The 22,411-nt window shown below is 44.8% G+C and overlaps 1 protein-coding gene across 2 annotated transcripts in view; it reads right to left on the minus strand.

Annotated features, from left to right (window-relative positions):
- GALM (galactose mutarotase) overlaps positions 1–22,411 on the minus strand; it is a 73,243-nt gene that overhangs the window by 18,669 nt on the left and 32,163 nt on the right. The window contains exon 5 of one of the 2 annotated variants that reach the window (XM_054678349.2): positions 8,267–8,632. The exons of the other annotated variant lie outside the window; for it this stretch is intronic. Coding sequence (XP_054534324.1) covers positions 8,316–8,632 — 317 coding nt within the window. The 3' untranslated portion in view covers positions 8,267–8,315. Of the gene's footprint in view, positions 1–8,266; positions 8,633–22,411 lie in introns of those variants that run through there. 2 annotated transcript variants of the gene reach the window in all.

Consider the following 22,411-nt stretch of genomic DNA (forward strand, 5'->3'; position numbering starts at 1 on the left):
GTCCTAACTACTTGGGAGGCTGAGGTGGGAAGATCGTTTAAGCCCAGGAGGTTAAGGCTGCAGTGAGCTGTGATTGTGCCACTGCACTCCAGCCTGGGCTACTGAGCGAGACTGTCTCAAAAAAAAAGAAAATGGTTTTATATAATTTGTTCCGTATTTTGCCTTACAAATGTATGCAAGCTGTCTTAGGGCTCACATGGACTTACTCACTGATCTTGGGTATTTCTATGCCTCTGTAAGATTCAATTTCCCCATTTATAAAATGGAGCTAAGGCCAGGGATGGTGGCTTCCACCTATAATTCCAGCACTTTGGGAGGCTGAGGCAGCGGGGATCACTTGAGGCCGGGAGTTTGAGACCAGCCTGGCCAACACGGCAAAACCCTGTTTCTGCTAAAAATACAAAAAATTAGCCAGGCATGGTGGTGTGCACCTGTAACCCAGCTACTTGGGAGGCTCAAGCAAGAGAATTGCTTGAATCCAGGAGGCGGAGGTTGCAGTGAGCCGAGATGGTGCCACTGCACTCCAGCCTGGGTGATAGAGTGAGACTCTGTCTCAAAAAGAAAAATGGAACTAATATTAGCATTTACCTGGCACATAGTGTGTGTGCTCTCTCACTCTCTTTTATACACACACACACACACACACTCCCTTAATACAGAGACCAGGTATTAATCACAGCATAAACTTTTTTTTTTTTTTTCTTGAGATGGAGTTTCGCTGTTGTTGCCCAGGCTGGGGTGCAATGGCGTGATCTTGGCTCACTGCAACCTCGGCCTCCCAGGTTCAAACGATTCTCCTGCCTCGGCCTACCGAGTAGCTGGGACTACAGGCATGTGCCCCCACGCCTAGCTAATTTTGTATTTTTAGTAGAGACGAGGTTTTGCCACGTTAGTCAGGCTGGTCTTGAACTCCTGACCTCAGGTGATCCGCCTGCCTCGGCCTCCCAAAGTGCTGGGATTACAGGCATGAGCCACTGTGCCCGGCCCCATAGCGTAAATCTTTCATGCAAAAAGGAAGGTGCATTTCTGCCTCCAGAGCACACTGTCATTTTCATTAGAGTACTTAAGGTTTCTGTTTTTTGTTTGTTTGTTTGTTTTTTAGAGTCAGGGTCTCTTATGTTGCCTAGGCTGCAGTGCAGTGGCTATTCACAGGTGCAATCACAGCTCACTGCAGCCTCAAACTCCTGGGCTCATGCCATCCTCCCACCTCAGCCTCTTGAGTAGCGGGGACTACAAGCACACACCACTGTGCCTGGCTTATTCTGTTTTCTGAAGCTTCCTCTTCTAGTGATTTTAAAATTGAGAACAATGGTTTTTAAATGATTTTTTTGAGTCATGAACTCCTTTGAGAATATGATAAAAGTTATGAGATCTCTCTCCAGTAAAATGCACACACACATACAGAATGTTCCCAGAGCCTCTGAAGCCCCGCCATGCATCCCTGGCTAAGAATCCTTGGTCTATAGAATATGTTCTACTTATAGTGCTATTCATCACAAAACAAGTTGCACCGTCATGACCTGATGTTGAAATGCACATTTGGAATCTCACAGTCACATAACCTCAAGTGTTTGCTCAAGCAACACAGATTCCTCCCATAGCAATGTGGCAAAAACTTTGTGTAGTACACCAGGGCCTCCTTCTGGACTGTTTATGATTCCTCCATACTCTTGAACACGTGCACAACAATCTGACACGCGAAAGGCGCAGAAGCTGGTCTTAAGCTGAGCAAATCAACAGCTTTCAGAAGCTGCAGGGAAATGAAGCATCAGAGAAAGTGAAAATTGTCCCTAATGATAGCTCAGAAAATAGGGCTGATTAGGCAAACTGCATATCCCTGGGTTTCAGTGGATCCCAGAAGTCATGGATTACCAATCACTGTTACCACCCTCCTAGGAGCATCCTGCTCACCTGTTTGGCAGTTAAACTCAACAGAACAGATTTTAGAGTCAGGCAGGCCTGGATTTAAAGGCTGGCTTTCTTTGCTGTATAAATTTGTGGAGGCTGCTTAGCTTCTCTGAAGCTTGGTTACCTCATCTGTAAAATGGGGATAACGAGACTCTACCTCACAGGATTATTGCGAACATTAAATGAAATAAGGCATGTAAAGTGCCCAGCACCCTCCTCAGCAAGTGGTAAGTACTCAGTAATATGGCTGTTACTATGGACAGTAGCAGAGGGAAATAACAGCGTAACTCTGGAGTTAAGAAAACTCGATTGCAGGCCGGACACGGTGGCTCACGCCTATAATCCCAGCACTTTGGGAGGCCAAGGTGGGCAGATCACTTGAACCCAGGAGTTCAAGACCAGCCAGGACAACAAAACCCTGTCTGTACAAAAAGTACAAAAATTAGCCAGGTGTGGTGGTGCATACCTGTGGTCCCAGCTACTCAGGAGGTTGAGGTGGGAGGATCACTTGAGCCCAGGAGGATGAAGCTAAAGTGAGCTGTGATTGTACCACTGCACTTCAGCCTGGGCAACACAGCAAGGCCCTGTCTCCAAAACAAAAAAATAAACAACAAAAACGCCTTGATTCTAGATTTTGACTTCACCAATTACTTACCAGTTTAACTTTGTGCAGGTTACTGAACTCTCCCATTTTTAGCTTCCTCAACTGAAGCACTGAAATATACAGACTTGCTTAAAGAATTTTAAAAGCAAAACCCAAGTATATGCTGCCTTCAAAAACTCACTTCACCTATAAAGACACATAGACTGAAAGTGAAGGGATGAAAAAAGATATTCCACAGAAATGGAAACCAAAAGTGAGCAGGAGTAGCTACTGCTTGCATCACACAGCATACACTTTAAAACAAAAAATGTTTAAAGCGACAAAAAAGTTCATTACATAATGATAAAAAGGATCAAGTCAGCAAAAGGCTATGACAATTGTAAATGTGTATTCACCCAACCCTGAAGAACTCAGATATATAAAGCAAATATTATTAGAGCTAAAGGAAAAAAATCCAACTATAGGCCCCAGTACAATCATAGTTGAGAACCCATTTCTCAGCATTGGACAGATTATTTAGACAGAAAATCAACAAAGAAACATCACAGGTAAACTATACTATAGACCAAATGAACCTACAACATTGATCTTACTCTTTTATTTCCAACGCTAGTTGACTATCCATTGAAAACTAGTCTATGACTTTAAAGCAAACATACTAGGTTTTCTTACTGGTTGTTACATGCTTCTCAGAATTATCTGTATTGGAGTGGTTCACAAATTGGAAATCAAATATTGAGGGGATTTGTTTGTTAGTTTGTTTCAGTTTTGCTGTTTTTCTTCTTTTTGTTTGTTTAACACAGAAAGTGGTTACTATTTTCTCCAGGGGCTAAAAGGAAGGACTAGAAAGCAGATAATTATTATATTGCCTTTTTCTCTACACTTGGCTCTGCTTGAGAGCCAAGTGGGTTACACCCTGTTTCAAAGTGTAGTTCAGCCGGTCGCAGTGGCTCACCTGTAATCCCAGTACTTTTGCAGGCTGAGGTGGGTGGATCACTTGAGGTCAGGAGTTCAAGACCAGCCTGACCAACATGGTGAAACCCTGTCTCTACTAAAAATACAAAAATTAGCCGAGTGTGGTGGTGCACGCCTGTAGTCCCAGCTAATCGGGAGGTTGAAGCAGGAAAATTGCTTGAGCCTGGGAGGCAGAGGTTGCAGTGAGCCGAGATCACACCACTGCACTCCCTCCTGGGCAACAGAGCAAGACTCCATCTCAAAAAACAACAACTCCCCCGCAAAAAAAAAACCCCAAAGTAGTTAAATGAGCTAATAATGCATGTACTATATGTGTTTAGACATGTCTGGTACATATTAGACACTCAGTAAATAGTGGCAATAAAGATGATGATGGTACTAATAATAGTTAATACTTACAAAGCTCTTACTAAATGCCAGGGATTGTTCTAAGCACTTTACATGTATTTTTTTTTTTTATTTAGTTGTCACAACCAATAAGGTAAGTCCAATTATTATCATTGGATGAGGCCTATAGAACTCAAATAAATTGTCCTAGATCACACAGCTGGTAAATTTTTTTTTTTTTGAAGCAGGGTCTTGCTCTGTTGCCCAGGCTAGAGTGCTGTGGCACGATCACAGCTCATCACAACCTCGACCTCCTGGAACCAAGTGATCCTCCTGCCTCAGCCTCCTCAGTAGCTGGGACTACAGGTGTGTGCCACCATGCCCACCTAATTTTTTAATTTTTTTGTAGGGATGGGGTATCTCTATGTTGCTCAGACTGGTCTCAAACTCATGAGCTCAAGCAATCCTTCTGTCTTGGCCTCCCAAAGTGCTGGGATTACAAATGTGAGCCAGCACACCCGACAAGATTTCAACCTAGACAGAGCTTGAGACCATGCCCTAAACCACTGTTTTCCTGAGAACAATGTGTCAAAATCAGCCCTGTAAATCAGCGATTCAAGATCACTTCACTAAGGTTTGAGACACTTCCCGTTTCTGGCTGGAGCTCCCCTGCCTGCCCCATCAGTTTTCATGGCATGAGGGGGCACCACTGTCCAAGAACAGGAGGACTTCTAGGGCCACATGCTGTTCTAAGAGAACCAAGACAGCCTTCTCCAAATCTTTCTAGATCTGCCGTTAGGATCAGTCAGCCAATGGCCACTGACTGCTCTAGTATGAGAGAGACAACCCTTCTGCCTGACCACACCAAGAGAAGGCATTCAGGGTTTGCTTGATGATTTCATGAGGGGAACATATTGGGGTGGAAGAATGTTCCCTGCATGCTTATTTTGCTACTTCCCAGCAGCTTGGGCAGGCTCCGGTGACAATGGTGTGAGTAGGGAGCCCATGCTGATGGCAGACCCAGGGCCTCCTGCTCTCCTCCAAAAGTCGCAAGGCTCCCACAGTCACGACTCACAGGAAGCCAAGAAGGGCACTAGGGACAGGTGGCAGACATCCCGGCATCGTGAAAAGGGTGGGTAATTGAACACAGCTAGGTTACATTAATCACCCAGGGTCAGAGAACAGAACCAGGAAATGAGAGAGGGGAGAAATCAGTCCAGCCTTTCTGGTCAGTTGGCACAGGAGCAGTGGCACAAAATGGTTTTATGTGGGGGATTTAGCCCCCGTAATCTCTATCAGGGCACCCCCTGCTTGCACATCGCCGCAAATAAACATACAACCTAAATTCGAGGCCAGCCCCAGCCTCCGCTCTGATGAGATTGCTGTCCTGCGCTCCTCCTTTATAGAAATGCAGGCAACACCATGGCTGCTCAGTCACCTATGGTTTAGTGGGAACATAGAGGCTTTCATTTGCACTGCTGGAGTCAGAGGCAGGGAGCCTTGAAGCCCAGGGACAGTCTCCTAGATCTAACTATCTGCGGGGATTAACTGGTCATTATCCCCTCTGGGATGTGTGTTCTGCAGACCCTGCTTTCTATTTGTTCCTTGCATCTGGCCCTGCCCAGAGGACTGATTTCAGCAACTATAAATTTGGAGGGTGCTGTCCATCTTGGAAAGGATTCTGGAATGGAGACCTGAAAGCGAAGAGGAAACATGTTTCCCAGGAACCAAATACAAATATGTTCAAATACAAATCATGCCTGACCACTCTCTAGGCTTCTCTGAGTGGGTTACAAGACTACAGGCTCAGGGAGCTTCAGGAGATATGCACCTTCAGGGCTTCAGTGAGCAGAATCTGTAGGGAATTGCCACATGGCCTCTGACCTTGTGTACGACTAGGTGAAGATACATATTTTTCTCACAATATAACAGACAGCATGAAGCTAGGAGGCAGATACATTTGGGATGACAGAACCAGGAATCCAAAAGATAGTGTAAAGTAAGGGTAAAATGCTGACTAAAAGAAGAAATTTATGAATAGCAGGAACAGATATGGTCTTGGACTTTTGTCAACAATGAAACAAAACCAACCAAAGGACACTGCTCAGATTTAGCTTCTTGTCACTGTTACCCTGGGCACAAAACATAATCTTGTGAGGCCCCACTTCCTCACTTGTAAAACTGGGATAACAACAGCCCCTACAACATGGAGTTGTTATGAGAATTAAATCAGTAAATGTAGGCAAAACACTTAATTAAGATAGTGATGATGATGATGATGATGGTGGTGGTGGTGATGATGGTGATGATGGTGGTGATAGTGATGGTGATGATGGTGGTGATAGTGGTGGTGATAATGGTGGTGATAGTGATGGTGATGGTGGTGATAGTGATGATGATGGTGATGGTGATGATGATGATAGTGATGGTGATGGTGATGATGGTGATAGTGATGATGGTGATAGTAATGACGATGGTGATGGTGGTGATAGTGATGATGGTGACGATGGTGGTGATAGTGATGGTGATGATGATGGTGGTGACAGTGATGGTGATGATGATGGTGGTGATAGTGATGGTGATGATGGTGATAGTGATGATGGTGGTGATGGTGATGATGGTGGTGATAGTGATGGTGATGATGATAGTGGTGATAATGATGGTGATGATGGTGGTGATAGTAATGGTGATGATGGTGATAGTGATGATGGTGGTGACAGTGATGATGATGATGGTGGTGATAGTGATGATGGTGACGATGGTGGTTATAGTGATGGTGATGATGATGGTGGTGATAGTGATGGTGATGATGGTGATAGTGATGATGGTGATAGTGATGATGATGGTGGTGATAGTGATGGTGATGATGATGATGGTGGTAATAGTGATGATGGTGCTGGTGATGATGGTGGTGATAGTGATGATGATGGTGGTGATAGTGATGGTGATGATGGTGATAGTGATGATGGTGGTGATAGTGATGGTGATGGTGGTGATAGTGATGGTGATGGTGGTGATAGTGATGGTGATGATGATGGTAATAGTGATGATGGTGCTGGTGATGATGATGACAGTGATGGTGATGGGGATGATGGTGGTTGTAGTGATGATGGTGCTGGTGATGATGATGGTGATGGTGATGATGGTGGTGGTATGATGATGATGGTGATGGTGATGATGATGGTGGTGATAGTGATGGTGATGATGGTGGTGGTAGTGATGGTGATGATGATGGTGATGATGGTGGTGATAGTGATGGTGATGGTGATGGTGGTGATAGTGATGGTGATGATGGCGGTGATAGTGATGGTGAAGATGATGGTGGTGATAGTGATGGTGATGATGGCGGTGATAGTGATGGTGATGATGATGATGGTGATAGTGATGGTGATGATGGTGGTGATAGTGATGGTGATGATGGTGGTGATAGTTATGGTGATGATGATGGTGATAGTGATGGTGATGATGGCGGTGATAGTGATGGTGATGATGGTGATAGTGATGATGGTGGTGATAGTGATGGTGATGTGGTGATAGTGATGGTGATGATAGTGATGGTGATGATGATGGTGGTGATAGTGATGGTGTGATGATGATGGTGGTAATATGATGATGGTGCTGGTGATGATAGTGATGGTGATCAGGATGATGGTGGTTGTAGTGATGGTGGTTGTAGTGATGATGGTGATGATGGTGATGGTGGTGCTGGTGATGATGATGGTGATGGTGATGATGGTGGTTGTAGTGATGATGGTAGGGATGGTGATGATGGTGGTGGTATGATGATGATGGTGATGATGATGGTGGTGACAGTGATGGTGATAATGGTGGTGATAGTGATGGTGATGTTAATGATGATGGTGGTGATAGTGATGGTGATGGATGATGATGATGGTGATGGTGACAGATAACACACAGTGCTAATCATAGTGCTTCTCACTAGGCAGTCTCATTCCAGAGACTATGTTCTTAACCACCTTGCTATACTAACTCTCGTAAGTATTAAGTATAATTATTATGATAACAACTGACTAGGAAGAAATGTGGCTGATCCACAGCATGAGTGAAAATGAATTTAAGGATGATGGCTGACAGCAAGTTCAACACGAGTCACATAAAGGCTATCTGTAAGGCCAGGTGTGGTGGCTCATGCCTGTAATCCAGGCAATTTGGGAAGCCGAGGTGGGCGGATCACCTGAGGTTGGGAGTTCGAGACCAGCGTGACCAACATCCTGAAACCCTGTCTCTACTAAAAAATACAAAAATTAGCCAGGTGTGGTGGTGCGCGCCTGTAATCCCAGCTACTCAGGAGGCTGAGGCAGGAGAATCGCTTGAACCTGGGAGGCGGAGGTTGCAGTGAGCCAAGATCACGCCATTGCATGCCAGCCTGGGCAACAGAGCGAGACTCCGTCTCAAAAAAAAAAAAAAAAAGGCTATCTGTAATGAGGTGGTGACAGTCCCAAGCTACTTTTTGCAGCATGGGTATCACAAGAGGAGAGGCCTAAAGACACAGAGCAGGATCAGAAGGAAATGACCAGGGGCCGGTGCAGTAGCTTACGCCTGTAATCCCAGCACTTTGGGAGGCTGAGATGGGTGGATCGCCTAAAGTCAGAAGTTCAAGACCAGCCTGGTCAAGATGGTGAATCCCCGTCTCTACTAAAAATACAAAAATTTGCTGGGTGTGGTGGCAGGCACCTGTAATCCCAGCTACTCGGGAGGCTGAGGCAGGAGAATCGCTTGAACCCAGGAGGCAGAGGTTGCAGTGAGCCAAGATCGCACCATTGCACTCCAGCCTCGGCAATAAGAGTGAAACTCCGTCTAAAAAAAAAAAAGAAAAAGAAGGAAATGACCAGTATGACCAAACCATAGCATAAGAAAAATAGCCAAGACCAGGCATGGTGGCTCATGCCTGTAATCTCAGCGCTTTAGGAGCCTGAGGCAGGAGGATCACTTAAGCCCAGGAGTTTGAGACCAGCCTGGGCAACATAATGAGACCCTGTCTCTAAAACAAATTTTTAAAATAATAGCCAGAGGACCTGGCATGTTTTGCCTGAATAAAATACTTCGGGGACATGCCAGCCACTTTCTAATGCCTTAAGCCTGCTACATAGGATCCAAGGCCCAGAAGTAGGCCAGGTGAGGGTGAGCCCTAGGTAGACAGATCTCAGCTCAATACAGGAAGGCCTTTCTGACATGTTGACCCAAGATGGACAGTAAGCATCCTGTCCCAGAAGCATCTGAGTGCTGGCAGAATGCAGAAGTCTGGGACTCAAACACTGGATAGGGGAGTAACTATTTTATAGGCTCTAAATAGCTCCTCCAAATGTGGACCTAGGACCATCTGATGACCACATGCATCACCCAGGGGCTTGTTAGACACATAGATCCAGAGGCTCCACTCCAGCCACTGAGTCTGAATCTGCATTTTCACAAGTTGCACAGGTGATCTGTGTGCACATGAATGCTGACAAGCACTGATGTGGAGATCATCTGAGGAAGCCCCAGGTTCAGGTGGGCTGCTGCTCTGAAAAGCAAAAGTTGGGAGGGACACTGGGGCAGCAGGAAGAGCACGTGGTGCTAGAGTCTGGTCTCCATGGGGATAGCCCAGCTGTGCTTCCAGCCCAGCTGCTCCAATTATGTCTGTTTCTTTATCTAGTCGGGCTCAGAAGAGTCAGTCAAATTTGCATAAGGAGGCCTGCGGTAAAGGGGCTCGTGGGCACAGGTACTCATCTGACACCTCATTAAGCCATCTTCGTAAATCATCTCTAGAATGCCTGTTGTTATTTTAGGAAACAACATAAAGAGGATGATAATTAAAAGTAACACCCTGGGTGGGAATTTTTACTTCCTTCCAGTGGTTGGCAAGTAAAACACCTTGGGAATTTTTGGTAAGGTAACATTTCTATACATTTTTCACAGATCACACAACATCAAAGCTTGTCTATGTTGCAGGGTTTTTTCCCTTTCCTCTGCTGGTGCTTTGGGTTTGCGGCTTTATTCTGTTGCTGGCTTTTTGTCTTATGGTTTTTTTTTTTTTTTCCTTTCCACTGAGCATTTTCTGATTTTACCTTGACTTGCAACGGGGGAGGGTATTGCTTCTGGATGTTACATGACATCCGAGGCATAAAATGCTAAACCAAGCTGCAGGTCGTTTTCAGGTGAAAAGGCAATTTTACGCTTCATGGTTGGGACCATGTAAGGCATTTTCATGGTGGGGTATTTTTCATCTTAGATCCATCAGGATGACATCCAGGGATTTGCTGTCTAGTAGAAAGTTCACCTTTCAGTTACCCACTGTCTGTCTGCAGCCTCCTAGTCTTGCTGCTCTCCTGCACAGGCGCAAGGGCATTCCTGCTAGACCTGCTCCCCTCCTGGGACTGCCAGGCCCCTGATGTTGCCATATTCCCCTGGTTTTCAGGGCCCCTTGCCACGCGTCTTCCCTGTCCCCCACAACCCTCACTGCCTACCTGTCTAGGCCCACTGTCTAGGACCTGAGACCCTTAGTAACACTCCTTGATCTGCCTTACACCCTGTCCTCCTGCTCCTCCTCTCTGATAAAACCCCAACTTCAGGTCATCCCACCATTTGCCTTCTCTGCTCCTGACTCCGCCCTGCCAAGAGAGCTGGAGAAAGCCCACAGAAGCACCGGCTGAGGCCACCACAGATTCACGGTCTCAAGCCTTCCCTGGATTCCTCTGCTGTCTGACAACCATTTTACTTGTCCTAAATCAGCTCCTCTCCTTCAAAAAACAAACAAACAAACAAACAAAAACTGTTATTTGACCCCACTTCCCTGCCTCACAGAGGAGCCTTCTCTTTGTCACAGCTTGTTGACAGCACTTTCTTTCTTTTTTTTTTTTTTCTTGAGACAGAGTCTCGCTCTATCACCCAGGCTGGAGTGCAATGGCATGATCTTGCTCACTGCCAGCTCCGCCTACCCGGGTTCATGCCATTCTTCCTGAGTAGCTGGGACTACAGGCACCCGCCACCATACCTGGCTAATTTTTCATATTTTTAGTAGAGGTGGGGTTTCACCATGTTAGCTGGGATGGTCTCGATCTCCTGACCTCATGATCCGCCCGCCTCGGCCTCCCAAAGTGCTGGATTACAGGCTTGAGCCACTGTGCCCAGGCGACAGCACTTTCAATACCAGTCCTTTCTGTTAACTCACTGAGGCAGCTTCTAGGATGCTGGGACAGATTCCATGGCCCTGTGCTAAAGCAAATGAATCAGAATCTCTGAGGTGGGGCCCAGGATTCTTTTTTATTTATTTTTATTATTATTATTATTTTAGAGACAGGGTCTTGCTCTGTCACCCAGCTGGAGTGCAGTGGTGTGATCACAGCTCACTGTAGCCCCTAGCTCTCTGGGCTCAAGAGATACTCTTGCCTCGGTCTCCCAAGCAACTGGTACTACAGGTGCAAGCCACCATGCCAGGCTTTTTTATTTTATTTTATTTTATTTTATTTTTGATACAGTGTCTCACTCTGTTGCCCATGCTGGAGTGCAATGGCATGACCTCGGCTCACTGCAACCTCCGCCTCCCAGCTTCAGGTGATTCTCCTGCCTTAGCCTACCGAGCAGCTTGGATTACAGGTGTGTGCTACCACGCCTCGCTAATTTTTTATTTTTAGTAGAGACAGGGTTTCACCATTTTGGCCAGGCTGGTCTTGAACTCCTGACCTCAAGTGATCCACCACCTCGGCCTCCCAGAGTGCTGGGATTATAGGCATGAGCCAGCACACCCGGCTGCTAATTTTTATATATTTTTTGTAGAGATGGGGTCTTGCTGTGTCCTGAACTCCTGGCCTCAAGTGATCCTTCCGACTCAGCTACCCAAAGGACTGGGATTATAGGCGTGAGGCACTGTGCCTGGCAGGGTTCTGTATTCAAGAAAGCTGCCTAGTTGGGAACCAGTTATTGGCCTATATTCCTGAATCGTTCCTCACTTTTTGTCACTTCTCAAACGGTTACAGTCTGGCTTCTGCCCTGACCACTCTGTTACATTCTTAAACGGGGTCAGGACAACAACCACCACAGCCATGCAGGTTCCCAGGTCTCCTGCCACTTGACTCCCTGGAGTATTGACACTGTTGGTCACTCCAAGACTTCTAGACACCTCTTCTCCTTCTTTGCCTTCTACCCCTGGCCATCTCCCTTGGCACTTTAAGGTAGACCCTTTTTGGACCTTAAATATTGGTGGTTGGTTCCTAGAGTTTCCCAGGGTTTGGTCCTCAGACCACTGCTCTCCTCAATCTATGATTCCTCTCTGGTAAATCCACGTGGCTTAATCTACAAAGTACACGCTGATGTATGCCTCCAGCTCTCATTTCTCTAACATCACACTCATGCATCCAGCTGCTGGAAGTGTAAGGTCAGGTGTACAGGGGAGATGTACACCCCACAGGCACCCTAACCTCAAATATTTCAAGATCAGATCCATAGTTCTCCCAGCCCCCCATGCCATCTCCCCCTCCTCCCCTACTCACGACTCACTGAACATCCCCATCTCTACTGCCCAGCAGCTGCTCTAGAGTCCTGGGGTCATCACACAGCCTTCCTGCTTCCTCATCTATGCATTCAATTCAGGCCTCCTGAGTTTTACCTCCTAAATATGATTAAACTGCCTTCTTCCACCTGACCCTTAATTTGGGTCTCATCTCTTGTTTGGACTATTAAAATAGCGCCCCCCCCCGGCCCCCCCCCCTTTTTTTTTAAAGAGATGGAGTCTCACTATGTTGCCCAGACTGGAGTTGAACTCCTAGATTCAAGTGTTCCTCCTGCCTCTGCCTCCTGAGTAGCTGGGACTACAGGTACACACCATTGTGCCCAGCTCCAACAACAGCATCTAAACTGGTCTCTGTCTCCAGTCAAGTCCCACCAGAACAGTTGCTGGGGTGATATTTCTTTGTTTCTGAAACAGGATCTCCCTCTGTCACCCAGGCTGGATCACAATTCACTGCAAACTCCACCTCCCTGGCTCAAGGAATCCTTGAGCCTCAGCCTCCCGAGTAGCTGAGACTACAGGTGTGGGCCACCGCACCTGGCTAATTTTTTTTTTTATTTTAGAGATGGGGTCTCGATATGTTGCCCAGGCTGGTCTCGAACTCGTGGGCTCAAGCAATCCACCTGCCTCGACCTCCCAAAGTGCTGGGATTACAGGTGTGAGACACCACGCCCAACCTGGGGTGATATTTCTAAAATGCCAATCTTGACAGGTCAGTTCCCAGCTTAGAATGCTTGAAAGCCCTCCATGATCTAAAGTTAAAATTCCAGCTGGGCGTGGTGGCTCACGCCTGTAATCCCAGCACTTTGGGAGGCAGAGGTGGGTGGATCACGAGGTCAGGAGTTCAAGACCAGCCTGGCCAACATCGTGAAACCTCGTCTCTCCTAAAAATACAAAAATTAGCTGGGCAGGGTTGTGGGCACGTGTAATCCCAGCTACTTGGGAGGTAAAGCAGGAGAATCACTTGAACCTGGGAGGCGGAGGTTGCAGTGAGCCAAAATCGTGTCACTGCACTCCAGCTTGGGCAACAGAGTGAGACTTTGTCGCAAAAAAAAAAAAAAAAAAAAAAAAAAATTAGCCTGATGTGGTGGTGCACACCTGTAATCCCTGCTACTCGGGAGGCTGAAGTGGGAGGATAGCTTGAACCCAGAGCGGGAAGTTGGACCACTGAACCCGGAGCGGGAGGTTGCACCACTGCACTCCAGCCTGGGCGACAGCACAAGACTCCGTCAAAAATAAAAAATAAAAAAAATCCCAGCTCATCGGCATGGCCCAGAAAGACAATCATGACTGTACCCAACTGTAGGGCTGGGCAAATGAGGTGCCTAGGGTGCAAAATTAAAGAAGACACACACTCTCAGGTGCTGACCCTGCACATGCACGACCCTGGGAGTGGATGCTGCCTTAAATTTTGCACCCTAGCCCTTGCTCTGCCCAACTGCCTCTTTGGCTTCTTGGCTCAACAGTCATCACCACTCCTGCATTCTGTGCTTTGGTACTCTCACTCTCCTTGTGGCTAGATCCTCACAGACACTGAGAGGCTTCTCACAGCTCAGGACAATCTTGAGAAGCCTCTTTCTACCTTGGCTTCTACACTCCTTCAGTCCCACAGGCATTATCTCTACAACTGCTCTGACCACATTAGGTTCTCCCCATCCCTCTGAGCTTCTCAAGGGCAGAGACAGTGTTCCATCCTCTCTATCTCTCAGGCAGCATGTAGCAATCAGTAGGTGCTCTATAAATGTTAGCTGAACTGAATACAAATCTGCTGTGGGAACTTACTTGAGTTAACATCAGGTCCATTGCCCAAGGCCCACAGTCCCACTAAGCCCCTTCAGAATGTAGTGACCACTAAGGATGGCTATGCACCAGGAATGAACTAGAGGCAGCCCTTGTCCAGTCCTGGGCTGGAGGAAGGGTAGATGTGAACCATCAACTCTCCAAGGGTGGTGGTCAGAGCTCTAGCAAATAATTCCCCTTCTGACAAATTCACTGACTGTTAGCCTGCAATTTTCACAGGAATTACACATCGCCTGGCCAAGTGCTAAATTTTGAGCTTTCTTCCTGCCAGATTTCTACCATGCTGGTTCATGTTTGCCAATCTTGTAACAGTAATGTGTTTTCCAGTAGGGAGCATGAGTAGCTTCAGGAGTTATTCTAGAGGCTCATAAAAATGATCCTGTGACCATTTTACAGGAAGGATTCAGTAATGTGCCGTCTTAAAGAATACCACTGCTACCAAGAGAGGTCCTTGGAGTTTTTGCATTAAACCTTGAATACTATCTAGCAGGGACCTATCATACAATAAACAGCTCTAGGGTAAACACATTTCATAGGGTCCAATGTCATGAGTTTAATTTTTTACTGTTATCCAAGTACTTTCTTATCTGTAGCCTTACTTTTTTTTTTTTTTTTAATGGAGACAGAGTCTTGCCATGTCACCAAGGCTAAGTGCAGTGCCCAATCATAGCTCAATTTGCCTTGAACCCCTGGGTTCAAGCAATCCTCTGCCTTAGCCTCATAAGTAGCTGGGACTACAGGTGAATGCCACTGGGCCTGGCTAATTTTTTGATTCTATTTTTTTGTAGTAAAAATGGGGTCTCTCTGTATTTCTCAGGTTCTTGAATTCCTGGACCCAATCAATCCTCCCGCCTTAGCCTCTCAAAGTTCTGGGATTAAAGGCATGAACCACTGTGCCCAGCCTCAAAAAAAATATTTTTTAAATTAGCTGAGCATGGTGGGGGCATGCCTGTGATCCTAGCTATGCAGGAGGCTGAGGTGGGATGACCGCGTGAGCCCAGGAGGCCAAGGCTGCAGTGAGCTATAATTGCACCACTGCACTCCAGCCTGGATAACAGAGTGAGACCCTGTCTCTAAAAAAAAATAATAATAAATAAAATAATAAAAAGAGAATACATAGTAGGGCAACCATAGACTATCATTACTTTGAAAGAGGAAAAAAGATAAGAAAACCCCCTTTGTGGGCCAAGGTGATGCAGCAAGTTCACAAAGGATTTTACATAGAATTTATTTTATTTTATTTATTTATTTATTTATTCATTTATTTTTTGAGACAGCGTTTCTCCCTGTCTCCCAGGTTGGAGCACAGTGGCACGATCTTGGCTTACTGCAACCTCTGCCTCCTGGGTTCAAAGCAATTCTTGTGCCTCAGCCTCCTGAGTAGCCGGGACTATAGGCACATGCCACCACACCCAGCTGATTGTTTTTGTATTTTCACAGAGAGGGGGTTTCACCATGTTGCCCAGGCTGGTCTTGAACTCCTGATCTCAGGCAATCTGCCCACCTCAGCCTCTCAAAGTGCTGGGATTACAAGCGTGAGCCACCACGCCCAGCCTTGGATTTTATATAGAATTTAAAGAGCTCATGATCCCCTTGAAGTTCTTTCATCATCTTCCCAGACATACAGGAACCCTAGTTAAGAATATCTGGGTTAGAGATTCTGTGCGGTCTTTGAATCAGGGTGTAAGAAATGGACAGGACCTCAGAGTTCAATGAATATAATCCTCATCAAGTCAGATTTTACAGATTCAGTCAATGAGGCCCAGAGAATTTTCATGGCTGACTCATAGCATAGCTAGTGGATGGCAGAACGGAGACCTATATCTTGGTTTTCTGAATCCCAGTTCTCACCCAGTGTTGGGCTAATATACCGTGTTTAAGGCTGGGTGCGGTGGCTCACGCTTGTAATCCCAGCATTTTGAGAGGCCAAGGTGGGTGGATCACCTGAGGTCGGGAATTAGAGACCAGCCTGACCAACATGGAGAAACCTGTCTCTACTAAAAATACAAAATTAGCCAGGCATGGTGGTGCATACCTGTAATCCCACCTACTCGGGAGGCTGAGGCAGGAGAATCGCTTGAACCTGGGAGGCAGAGGTTGCAGTGAGCTGAGATCGCACCATTGCAATCCAGCCTGGGCAACAAGAGCAAAACTCTGTCTCAAAAAAAAAAAAAAAAAAAAAAATATATATATATATATATATAAAATCCACATATCATCCCACCTCAGCCTCCCAGCCTCCTGAGTAGCTAGGATCACAGGCACACCCCACCATGCCCAGCTAATTAAAAAAAAAATTACATATATTATATATATATATATAAATAAAGTGTATATATATATATATATAGTGTTTAAAACAAATGTAAAGGAGAGAGGAGTGTGGAGAGACTGGCTGGGGGCAAAATAAGCAATAGTTAATTCCTAGGATGTATAGGTTGGCTATTACTCAGCTTCATTTTTGTGTTCAGTATAGATTAGTTTTCTAGCTTCAACCCGAAGAGACCAAGCCTGAAGCTCCCTTCTAGCTCCCTACTTTGGATCTGTGACTAAATCCTGATGGATTATCTGAGCAAGCTCTGTGGAGAGGCAGATAGCAGAGACTGGGCACATCATGAATTCTAAATGGCTGATGTCATTACAAAAACCATAAGCAAGAAAGAATCTACAGTTTCCAGAAAGTGGGGGGAAAAGTTTCTAAGGAGAAAGTATGACTCTTGAAGAAGGAGGGTAAGGGTCATGTAGCAAAGAAGAGGTTATTGGGTGGTCTCTGTAGGCTGGGGGTGGGAAAGGGATGCACAGCAGGGTGGGGTGTGAGGGAGGCATGCTCGGAGATCATTTTTGTTTTTGTTTTTTGACCAGTGAAATGTTCAATTTTTTTTTTTAGTTTTAAAATTTTTAAATTTTTATTTTTTTGATCAGTGAAATGAGAGATGGTTTTGGGGAGGCCTGAGAGCCGTCTAAGAGGTTTATTAACCTGGAGATTATCAAAGTAAGATTTGCATTTTAGATAGATGCTTTTACATGGAAGATAGATCTTAAGATTTTTTTTTTTTCCAGTTAGGTGTTAGAGTGCAGTTGTCCAGATTATGAATCATTCATTCATTGATCCCACTTTATGAAGCCCATAATATAAGCCAGGCACTAATCTAGACAAGAAAAGATAGTCTAAAGCAGCACAGTGAAAATGGAGATGGAGTTATATAACCAACAATACATACTGAGGAGACAGATTTGAGAAATGCTTAGGAGTTAAAAATCAGTAGGACCTGATGACTAATTAAGGCAGTGGGGAGTGGAATGGAAAGAGTAAGGATACTGACAGATGCTTGAAACAAATATGTCCAATATTTTAGAATTATATAATAAATTTAAAGGAATTTTCTGTCAGGAGCTCCAGAAAGATTAACACCCAAATGCTAATACATAAAGATCAAAACAGCCTTCGTTTGCAACATCTTTGAATGAGGAGACTACTTTGGAGTTTGCTATTTCTCCAAGGCAGAGATAGAGACCTGCCCCAGGGAGGTAATTATATCATCTACCGAATTGTAGGTTTAACCGACAGAGGTTGAAATAAAATACAAAAGTCTTACTGGGCCTCTCTCCACAGCCTCATGGCAAGCGTTTCCTACCAGAATTCTAATTTTGTCAAAATGGGGTTGCTTTCATGTAATTTTAGAATAAGCTTTTGAAAACTGAGAGCAGCAAGAACAGCAAGTGAACACAGATGGGCTGGGGGGCAGAGTGAATTGGGTAAATTTTATAAGAATAAAAAAGAAGAGGGGATTTTACTAATGCTACTTTCAAAGGCAAAAGACCTAGTCAAAGCACTCATTTTTGCTTTCTTAATTCCTCATCTACTACTACAAATAAAGAGCAGCAAAATTATAAGGAAAAAAAAAACTGTGTGCTGTAAATGCCTTTAAAGACACCTCCTTAGTAGTGCACTGTATTGTATACATCATAATGTCTTGCTGGGCAGGCTGCCCAGCTCACCTCCTAATTCTACAGTTCTGTGAGGTGAAAGGTGAAATGTAATATTTACAATCCTGAGAATGAATTAATCCCTGGCAAAATAGAAGGATTTGATTTTCTCATCTGCTCACATCTAGCTGGTGTAATACTTAAGCAGGGTACCAGGGATCTGTTTCTACTTGTTGCCACAGGGCAGGGAACTAGAATCAGGTCCTGAAGCTAAATGCCTGACGTGTCTCAGACAAATAAAAACTGACAGAATTCATCACCACTAGACCAGCCTTATAAGAAATGCTCAAGGGAGTCCCACATCTGGAAGTGAAATGATAATTACTATCAAGAAAACACAAAAAAGTAGAAAACTCACTGGTAGAGCACATACACAAAGGAGAAAGAGAAAAGAATCAAATTTTACCACTACAGAAAACCACCAATCACAAGGATGAACAATAAGAGGGGAAGAAAGGAACAAAGGATATATTTAAAAAAACAGAAAATAATTAACAAAATGACAGAAGTCCTCACCTATCAATAATAATCTTGAATGTAAACTTATTAAACTTCCCCCCTTAAAATACATAGACTGGCTGAATGGATTATAAAACATGGCCCAACTACGGTTGCCTACAAGAAACTCACTTCATCTGTAAAGACACACATAGACCGAAAGGGTGGAAAAAGATATTCCATGCAAACAGAAACCAAAAGCAAGCAGGGTAGCTGTACTTGTATCAGATGAAACAGACGTCAAGTAAAAAACGATTAAAAAAAAGAAAAAGGTTATTATATAATGATAAAGGGATCAATTCAGTAAGAGGAGGTAACAATTCTAAATATATATGTACCCAACACTGGAGCGCCCAGATATATAATATAAAGCAAATATTATTAGATCTAAAGGGAGACATAGACACCAATACAATAGCTGGGGAATTCAACACCCCATTCTCTGCACTGAACAGATCATCTAGACAGAAAATCAACAACAAAACACTAGACTTAAACTGCACTTTAGGCTGAGCGCAGTGGTTCACATCTGTTATCCTAGTACGTTGGGAGGCTGAGGTGGGCGGATCACTTGAGGCCAGGAGTTTAAAACCAGCCCGGTCAACATAGTAAAACCCTGTTTCTACTAAAAATACAAAAATTAGCTGGGTGTGGTGGCGGGCACCTGTAATCCCAGCTACTTGGCAGGCTGAGGCACGAGAATTGCTTGAACCTGGGAAGTGGAGGTTGCAGTGAGTCAAGATCATGCTACGGCACTCCCAGCCTGGGCAACAGAGTGAGACTCTCTCAAAAAAACAAAAAACCCTGCATTTTAGACTAACAAAGAGACATTTACAGAACATTTCATCCAACAGATTCAGAAAACACATTATTTCATCAGCACAAGAAACATTCTCCAGAATAGACCATATGTTAGCCCACAAAACAAGTCTCAACAAATTTAAAATAATTGAAATTATATCGAGTATCTTTCCTGACCACAATGGAATAAAACTAGAACTCAACAGCGAGGTGAACTTTTGAAATTGTACAAATACACAGAAATTAAACAATATGCTCCTGAATGATCAGTGAAGAAAATTTTAAATATTCTTCTCTTTTCTTTTTTAAGACTGTTCTTCCTATGTTGTCCAGGCTGGTCTTGAACTCCTGACCTCAGGTGATCCGCCCAGCTCGGCCTCCCAAAGTGCTGGGTTTACAGGCATGAGCCACCGCACACAGCCTAAAGGTTGTTTAATGTTAATAAAAGTACAGCTAGATAGGGGGAATAAGTTCTAGTGCTCTAAAGCACTATAGGGTGACTATAATTAACAACAACTTATTGTATATTTTCAAATAGCTAGAACAGCAGATTTTGAATGTCCCAACACAAAAAAATGATAAATGTTTGAGGTGATGGATATGCTAATTACCCTGATTTGATCCTTATACATTGTAAACATGTATCAAAATATCACAATGTACCCTGTAAATATGTATTAGGTATCAATAAAATATGTATTAGGTATCAATTAAAAATAATAACAGCTGGGGCCAGGTACGGTGGCTCATGCCTGTAACCCCAGCACTTTGAGAGGCCGAGGTGGGCAGATCACCTAAAGTTAGGAGTTCGAAACCAGCCTGGCCAACATGGTGAAACCCCGTCTCTACTAAAAATACAAAAATTAGCTGGGCATGGTGGTGGGCGTTTGTAATCCCAGCTACTCGGGAGGCTGAGGCAGGAGAATTGCTTAAACCCAGGAGGCGGAGGTTGCAGTGAGCCGAGGATGTGCCATTGCACTACAGCCTAGGCAACAAGAGCAAAACTCTGTCTCAAAATAATAATAATAATAACAGCTGGACACAGTGGCTCATGCCTGTAATCCCAGCACTTTAGGAGGCCGAGGTGGGAGGATCACTTGAGAGCTCAGGAGTTCAAGATCAGCCTGGGCAACATAGTGAGACCCCATCTCAAAAACAAACAAAATAATATATAAACAAATGTCTGACAAAGCAGCACAGGGATCTGGCACTGCAGTGTTCTCTGTCTCTGGACATCCATTATCTACACCCCTGCCCTTTCTGGGAAATAGCTTCAGGGAGTTCTACTTCTGAGAAACTACAGGGACAGCCCTGACAACAATAAACATAGAGAACACATGCCAGAGGGACTCAAATGCCCAACAACAGAGTGTGCTCCCATCCTATGGAGCAGCAAATGCTTTATGGGTGTCATTTTTTTCCTTTTTTTTTTTTTTTTTTTTAAGTAGCTAAGAATAATTGCTCTGAAGACGCAGAGCTAAATTAACTGCTAACATCCAAACACAGCCTGACAGTGTACCTGCAAACTTTGCTCCTGGTCCATGGGTAAAAGGAGCTCTCAGCCTTGCAGAAACCTTCTGTTGGTGCCACCTGCCATGGGACAGGAAAGAAGCACCTGTGAGCAAGGGCCATGCATTCAATACACCACTGCTGACTCCTAAGTGCCGGAATTTCATCTACAGAGGTAGCTTTAGAAGTTAGGTGATGGCCGGGCGCGGTGGCTCACGCCTGTAATCCCAGCACTTTGAGAGCCGAGGCGGGCGGATCACGAGGTCAGGAGATCGAGACCATCCTGGCCAACATGGTGAAACCCCGTCTCTACTAAAAATACAAAAAATTAGCCGCGCGTTGTTGCAGGCGCCTGTAGTCCCAGCTACTCGGGAGGCTGCGCCAGGAAAACGGCGTGAACCCGGGAAGCGGAGCTTGCAGTGAGCCGAGATCGTGCCACTGCACTCCAGCCTGGGCGACAGAGCGAGACGACTCCGTCTCAAAAAAAAAAAAAAAAAAAAAAAAAAAAAAAGTTAGGTGATGAATTCTATTCATTTATTTAAAATATATATATAATCCCAGCACTTTGAAAGGCTGAGGTGAGCAGATCACTTGAGGTCAGGAGTTTGAGACCAGCCTGGGCAATATGGTGAAACCCCATCTCTACTAAAAATACAAAAATTAGCTGGCCGTGGTGGTGCGCACCTGTAGTCCCAGCTAATTGGGAGGCTGAAGCAAGAGGATCATTTGAACCCGGAAGGCGGAGGCTGCAGTGGGCCGAGAATGCACCACTGTACTTCCAGCCTGGTGATGGAGTGAGACTCTGTCTAAAAAAAAAAACCCCAAAACCCAAAATTGCCAACAGGAAGAAGGCAGGAGCAAAACAGGTGCTCATGGCTGCCAAAGATCTGTGGGTCCTGCCTGGGGTAGAGGTCTAAATGCCGGCTCTGCATTGAAGACGTAAGGGAATTTCTTTGTCTTGCTCTTGCTCCGGCTCCCTGTAACTGCATACCATGGTATCTCTTTTCTTTCTAGGTGATAATGCCCCATCCATAAGTGGGTTACTAACAAAATGGAGGACAGGACGTCACTCCTCCCCAAACACCTACAGGGGGAAGGTCCCCTTTTACTGAGCACTGTGGCCACAATTTTAACAGTTACTGCAAAATAAAAGTTGCTACATTCTCATGATGATGTGTTTTCCCATCACCTGAAAAATTATTTACCGAGTGTCTGTAGCCAGGGTGAAAAACACCCCTAAAGTTTAGATATGCATCAGTATTTCCCTCAAGAATAGCACACGTTAAAACTTTTATAAAGAGAAAACAAAAATAAGGAGTTGAAAAACATATAAGTATAAATTAATAGCCACAAAAGGCAGAAGTTAAAGAGAGACTATGAAAACATCTTTGTCTTGCAGAAAGATACAATCTGAGAAGCAACCCTGCAGGACTTGGCTGAAAGTCAACAGGCAGCTGATCAAATGAAGCAATAGAAGCTGTGTAATTTGTCACATC

This window comes from Pan troglodytes, chromosome 12 (genome assembly GCF_028858775.2).
Source record: "Pan troglodytes isolate AG18354 chromosome 12, NHGRI_mPanTro3-v2.0_pri, whole genome shotgun sequence".
NCBI classification, from domain to species: domain Eukaryota; kingdom Metazoa; phylum Chordata; class Mammalia; order Primates; family Hominidae; genus Pan; species Pan troglodytes.